At 46.6% G+C, this 7,241-nt stretch overlaps 1 protein-coding gene across 1 annotated transcript in view; it reads left to right on the top strand.

Moving 5' to 3' along the window:
* The first annotated feature begins 1,071 nt into the window (after positions 1-1,071).
* NFU1 (NFU1 iron-sulfur cluster scaffold) overlaps positions 1,072-7,241 on the top strand; it is a 31,486-nt gene continuing 25,316 nt past the window's right edge. Inside the window, exons 1-5 of the mRNA XM_018554413.1 lie at positions 1,072-1,163; positions 5,125-5,219; positions 6,144-6,279; positions 6,582-6,648; positions 6,727-6,841. Of these exons, the coding sequence (XP_018409915.1) occupies positions 1,111-1,163; positions 5,125-5,219; positions 6,144-6,279; positions 6,582-6,648; positions 6,727-6,841 (466 nt within the window). The 5' untranslated portion in view covers positions 1,072-1,110. The remainder of the gene's footprint in view (positions 1,164-5,124; positions 5,220-6,143; positions 6,280-6,581; positions 6,649-6,726; positions 6,842-7,241) is intronic.

The following is a 7,241-nucleotide window of genomic DNA, read 5'->3' on the forward strand; positions in this document are numbered from 1 at the left end:
GCAGAGCCAGCTGTCACTCACGCAGCTGGTTGTCGGGATCCGTCCCGGTTGCGGCGCTCTTAGTATATCACGGGGTATTACTGAGCTTCGGGTCACAGGAGGAGGTTAGTTTATGTCTTCCCGTGACCCTAAAGAGCACTATGGGGAAAAATACTTACCCCATAGCAGAGGCGTAACTAGAAATCACAGGGCCCCATTGCAAAATGTTGTATGGGGCCCTGTGAGTTCTAGTTAAGCCCACGTGATAACCTAAACAGCCCACCTGAGGGTGACCCTGCAGAGCCCGCCATAGACCCTCTATGGTGGGCTCTGCAGGGTCTCAGGTGGCCGGTCAAGCCCTTACCTCCGATCCTCTGTCTGCCTCCTTCTCCTCCACGATTACTTGCGGGCCCCGCCTCCCCATCAATAAGCCCCACCTCCTCCATTGCTGCAGATGACGGGCCCAGCCACCTCCTCCGAAGCTGCTGGTTGTCACCGACTCAGCAGTGGCTGTGAGGAGGAACGCGCCGCTGCACATGTGAATAGCAGCGCGTTCCTACTCACAGCCGCCACTGACAGCCAGCAGCCTGAGATGCCATGGCGGCCCGCACGGCATCAGGGGGATGTCCTGGCCGGGCCCCATAGCGGCCACCTGGGTCGCTATGATGATTGTTACGCCACTGCCCCATAGTTCTGTTTTAAGTGTACTTTTTTTTTTACAACTTTTGGGTTTGATAAAGAGTTGCTCTAATATAATGAAAGTGCATTAATGACATTTTTACTAAGCTTTATGATGCACCAGGCAGTGTATTTATAAAGGGTTACATGTTAGATTTTCTTTTTTTCATTATTTGCCCGATTCATACAGCACATTCTCAGCTCTGGTCTTCCATTCCATTTCACATAATTAAATATTACAAACTATGACCAAAATCTGCCTTCTCCATGGAAGAGATGCTCCTACAACTTCCTTCGTGCAGCATTCAAACGATACATATAAATGTCAGCTATACTTGGTGATCACTGCACACACACAATCCCTCTTGCTGTCCCCTCCCCCTGCAGACAGGCATCCTCCGGGCAGCCTCCGCACGTCACGTGTCGGGTTCCTGAGTGCTGTTGACAACAAAGATGGCGGCCCCCATAGGAAGGTTGATGTGCTGCGCAGCGAAGTTAGGTGTAAGGTGGGTGATTGTTACACATATGGCGGAGATATGAGACGCACACCTCACAGACACCATCACTGATGGCACAGAGACAGTTCATCTGCCGCTCATGAGGGTTCACAACAATACGAGCCCCCCCCCTCTCCAGGTGAGGGAATAGAGTTGTACTGATACAGTGGTAGCTGGAGGGCTGTACTTTGTATGTGTATACATAGGAAGGACTAAGATGGAGCTAAGAAAAGGGGTCTAATAAGAAGATAGAACTCTAAGGATTAAAGCTGAACTTTGGTATAATATATATCTACCTTTGCAGGGGGTTAAGAGTATTACTAAGATTAAAAGAGAACTATAGCCAAACTTTTGTGTTTGTTTTTTTGTGTGGCCATAGTCCTCTTTTAGGCCACAGGTGTACATGTACTAATGTCCTCCTGTGACCCAAAGTCAGCAATAGCCCGCTATATGCCGACAGTGCATCCAGGGAGGATCCCGACAATATTTTTGGGATCCACCCTGCTGCTTGATTGACAGCTGTCTCTGGCTTTAGAGCGTCAGGGCTCCCTTCCCCTATCTGTCCCTCCAATGAGTACTGGAGGAAAAGAGAGACAAGGGGAGGGGGCGCGCGCCTGCCGGCAACCATGATTGACAGTCACCTATCTCTGCAGGGAGAAGATTGTGAGCTGAGCGATCGGCGGTTTGTGATCTCTCAATTGTCGATCTATAGAGCCGGCGTGCGACAGCGGCACACTCATTTTCATCTAGAAAAGTTATACCCATCCGATCCTCATAGCTGGCTTGCTATTAGACCTGTCCTTCCTGCCTTACTCCCCTCCTCTGCAGCGGTCTAAGGATCCTCGAGTCATCACATTCTATGCACAGTGTATTGGACTTAAGACGCCGAGGGACATTTCATCACTGCAGAGAAGGAGGAGAGAGACTAGAGGGAGCACTGTGACAGCCGGCCAGCTCCGAGGTTTGGGTGAGTATAATTTTTTTTATTATAGTGGCTAGACAAAAACAAGCACTTAAAGGAGAACTACGAGGTGAATGATTTCCACGTGATTTGACATGTGACAATGAAACTGACACAGGCTGGCTCAATAGATCGGTAAGTGAGCAAACACATACCGTCGCTCGCTCACTTCTCAATCATCTCCCTGCAGAGAGCCGTGACTGTCGCTCACAGCTCCCTGCAGGGATTCCCCCCCTTCCCTCTCCGATCGCTGACTGAAGGAACGGATGGGGGAGGGGGCAGGTACAGCTGGCTCCGCCTCTAGATAGTCCTCCAGCTGTCACTCATGCAGCTGGGTGAATCTCGTCAGTATTGTCAGGATCCGTCCCGGCTGCGGCGCTCTCAGTATATTGCATATAGGTTAGTATATGTCCTCCCGTGACCCTAAAGAGAACTATGGGGACAAACACTTACCCATAGTTCTCTTTTATCCCTCGCTTCATGGGGCCACGCTGCAGGGGGGTTAATAAACATTTTGCCCGGAGGTCTGCTCTAAAGGAGAACTATGGTGTCAGTGTTTTTCCCCATAGTTCTCCTAAGGGTAACGGGAGGACACAAACTAGCTTCCTCCCGTTACCCTAAGCTCAGTATACCACTAGCTACAGCTCGCAGTATACTGAGACGCCGGAGCGGATCCCGACATCGATGTCGAGATCCGCCCAACTGCGTGAGTGACAGCTGGCTCTGGCCTATCTAGAGGCAGAGCCAGCTGTACTTGCAGAGCAGACTTGCACATTAGGGGACACTCGCCTTTTCCAGCGCTGGCGACTTGATGTTCCGTCCTCAGCTCTGTCTTCTTGCCGCCATCTCCACTGCCGAAGCTTCCACGTTCCCAGCCGTTGGGTGGCCGCTGATGATGTAACTCCTGCGCCTTTTCCTGCAGCAGCACACTAGTCCTTGCCCCCTAACTTTGTACCTATGCACAGTGATTCCTTCAAAAGCAATGGTGCCAGTACTCCTAACACTTCACACGTGCCATCTCAGGGTAGGAGTACAAGGAATAGTGTACCAGTGCAGGGAAAATCCCAGTATCACTCTACCCACTTCCTGTAAGGCCAAGGCATCATGAACAAATCTCCTAGGGCAGGGGTCGGCAACTCCCGCCCTTCAGCTGTGCTTTAACTACAAATCCCAACATGCCTTTGCCACTGGGAGTCATGCCTATAACTGTCAGTCTTGCAATACCTAATGGAACTTGTAGTTCCACAACAGCTGGAGGGATGGAGTTCCCCACCCCTGCCCTTGGAGATGTGTTCATGATGCCAGCCTGGGCTCACAGTACTCCTGAAGTGAACAGTACTCACATCTTCTGTGCAGCAGCAAGGACTAACCAACACCAGAGGACAGAAGAGGAGTCGCTGGCCACATGACTGGACAAGAGATGGCCAGGAAAAAGTACATATATAGACAGTTCTACAGGTTGTCAAATGGACGGTCCCTCTGCACTCCCCGCAGCGCTCCCGGCCTGTGCAATAATGGTGCTCGCAGTGATGATCACGGATGGCGCCGTGCAAACAAACAGCAAGAAACAGGAATCACCAGCACTCCGTAATGTCGTTCCAATAACAAATGTCCATTTATTCGGACAAATCGTCACAATGCAAAGAAACAACGTTTCGGGGCCGCACAGGGTCCCTTCATCAGGGCGAAAATGTGAGGACCTTTGGGTTTCACAACCAGTGAGTTTCTTCTAGCCCTGGGGTAGGCAACCTCGGCCCTCCAACTGTGCCCTCCCTCTGGGAATCATGTCTGCGGCTGTCAGATTCTTGCAGTGCCTTATGGGACTTGTTGGAGTGCAGAGGTTGCCTCCCCCTGACGTAGCCAGTACTTTTCTTCATAGCACATGAACATACCTTGTCTGTGTCTTCATCCATTCAATTGTCAGGCCACTGGGAAGCAGCCTAGTTGTCTCCTGTTTTCTTATGAGGGGAGCCAATGCAATGTCTGATAGACTTTGAGGAGGGTATTTATAGTCCAAGATCTCAAGAAAAGTGAAGCCTCTAACCTGGCTGGAGGTTGTAAATCTGTGGAATGAAGCAAAGGAAATGCAAGACTTTTGACAGGAAGTACAGCTCATATATATATATATTAGAGGTGCACCGAAATGAACATTTTAGAATTAAAACCGAAATGAAAAAAAATGTCAGGCCGAAAATGGTTTTTATTTTTAACTTTTTCAAAAATGTTTTTATTTTATTTGTATCTATTTTTTATAAACTTGTTACTTTTGTTAACCATTCATTCATAATTGAGGGCACAGTAAACATACTCTATCCTCAATTATGTACAAACACTGTACAAACACTCAGCGAGTGTTTGTACCCGCTCTCCATCCTGACAGCTGTCACAGGAGGCTGAGCGAGCGGAGCTCAGCCTCCTGTGACAGCGCTGGCTGTCTCCGCCCACACCACTCTCCTGATCTGTGACAGGAGGCTGAGGGGTGCGGGGAGGAGAGACGCCGGCCGCTCACAGCACTCTCCTCCCGCAGCGCTCGGACCCTGTGACAGTTTCTCTCCTCCCCGTTGGGACACAGAGCAGCGCCCAGCGTGGAGGAGATATAGCGGTGCATCCGTTCTATCAGCCAGAAAATGGCACTCTCTGCATTTTTCTAAAAGTGCCCGTTTCGGCGACCGATATATTGGTGCATCTTTAAAAAATGTAAAAAAACACATATATATTAATTTTGGAACTTTGTATTTTGCTGCCTACCTGAAGTTCAGTTTTAATATATAGATGTAGCCAGCTAGACAGAACTGTGATGAACCTGGTGGCAACAGTATCTTGTGCTGTACCTGGGCCTATAACATGTCTACATAAAAATCTAATCTTGTGCAAGCTATATGACAGAAGCAGCCCTACATCATATTGTTGCCAGTACTGTGCTGAATTGTGGGGTAAATCTATGAGTAATTAGTAATAGTTTTGGTTGTTTTGCATTCATTCACCATAACTGATTTTCTCATACATTAGGTTTTATCGCCCGGCAAGAAGTGAGGTAACGCACACAATTTATCCATTTGCACCGCGGAAGCACTATTTGCCATTCACAGTATTCCATAACCCAGGTATTCTTATCTCTGTCATTTATGTCACTTTTCATTTTTTAAAGAGAGAAATAGAGAATGATTCTTTGTTACAATATCCTCTTCTGGCTCTTTAAATTATTCCTACTGAAGATTTAAACCCTAAAAGTTTAACAGGAATCCAACACTTCCAGGAGTGTTTACCCCCCAGCTGCTGCTTCTCCTTGGTGCTGAGCCCCACAGCACTATTTCTGCATTGCATCGCTGTTTAGTAAACATTTGACTGCAAGGTATTTACTTTGTCCCCTGTTAGAGGAAACTAAATCATGGGTTGCCTCCCTGTGGGTACCCAGTTTACACCTCTCCCCCTAGGTTCAGTATATTTTGTAAAAGAAAGAGGGGTATAAGGGTAAATACATATACCCCTCTACCCTGTTAGAGGACGTAACCCTCACTGACAAAAAATGTTTTAATATGAAGACAATATTATTTTATAGTAAAAGTATACAGTATATGTGTGATCACAGTTATTCTTTAAAACCTCATTGACATTTTACATTCTTTAGTAAACCCTTAACAATTTTAAGATTCACTTCTTTGTTGTTTTTTTGTGAAGGCAGAGAACAATGATGGAGAAATTGGTAGAGAAAAATAATTTAAATGATTTGGCCTCCACTACCTTGTTTTAGCTAAATAGGGAATCACTAATTCTGCAATGGCTGACACTGACTCCATTCGCCTACTTCAGGTCAGAGTAACCTAACTACTTCAGGACCGCAGTATGTCAATAAATGGCGGCATCCTGAATGGGTTATACCAAGATCACGGCTGCTGTAGCCAGAGAAGAAACTAGTGAAGCAGATCTGTGCTTCATCAGCTTCTTTGGGGGTCCCTAGGTGACATTAGAGGTCTAATAGATATGATATGCAACATATAATTTTTGCTCTGTATTCTTTCTCTCTCCAGCACGATGTATGTTTATCCAGACACAGGATACCCCAAACCCCAACAGTGTGAAGTTTATTCCTGGAAGAGCAGTTCTGGATGCAAGAACTATGGATTTCCCAACCCAAGCATCTGCTTACTGCTCCCCTCTTGCTAGGTATGTAATATGCTAAGTACTGTAATATGCTAAGACCGGGGGAGTGAAAATGATAATTTGCTTTGCATTCTATCTCTGGAGTGAGAGGTCCCTAATTGTTGTCCTCTCTCACTTGATGCTGATGTACCTATCAGACTCGCTATCCTATTATCAAGTATAATAAATCCAATAATCAGTATTTGTTAAGCCCGAGTCTATTTATAAAGTATTATGAATGTTTTATTGTTTGGATTCCAGACTTGTAATTTGTAATGTAAGGCATAGAAAGGAGGGCTCTCATACACTGATCCTTTTGTTTGCAGACATCTTTTTAGAGTCCAAGGGGTGAAAAGTGTTTTCTTTGGGCCAGATTTCATTACGATCACAAAGGTAAGGACAGTGGTCTGGAAAAGGAAGGGTCGTGAATCATTTTATCTCAATGAGTAATTCTTATATTTTAAATAGCAGGAAAGTGAAGAGGTGGACTGGAACTTAATAAAGCCTGACATCTATGCAACCATAATGGACTTCTTCTCTTCTGGCTTACCTGTAGTGACGGAGGATGCTCCTCGCAATGAGACTGGTATGTTTAATAACTTGTGAGTGTGTAGCCCAGCGCTTCCAGTGTTCTCAAAGTAAATAAATACTAACTATGTTCAAACTGTATCTACACCAGTAGTCACTAAATGGGGGACTGCGGTCCAGGCGCGAACTGATTGACCATTCTGTTGGGACCATGATTCGGACCTCGGCTCAATGACAATTTGACTTACCAGACGTACTTATATTTTAATTCACAACCCCTTATGTACACCATCAAACAGCAATTTGTTTTTTAAGTCCGTGGGGCGTGCTACAAAAACGTCTTCCCCTGTAAACAAAAAAGTGAATCGTGAAATCACAACACAAAAAAAAAGTGGTCCTCCAAAGAGGAAGGGCCTCGGATTCCTGAACCCCCCCCCCCCCCCCCGCGGGGCCCCCCC

This window comes from Nanorana parkeri, unplaced genomic scaffold (assembly GCF_000935625.1).
Source record: "Nanorana parkeri isolate BGI_ZX_2015 unplaced genomic scaffold, ASM93562v1 scaffold157, whole genome shotgun sequence".
Taxonomy (NCBI): domain Eukaryota; kingdom Metazoa; phylum Chordata; class Amphibia; order Anura; family Dicroglossidae; genus Nanorana; species Nanorana parkeri.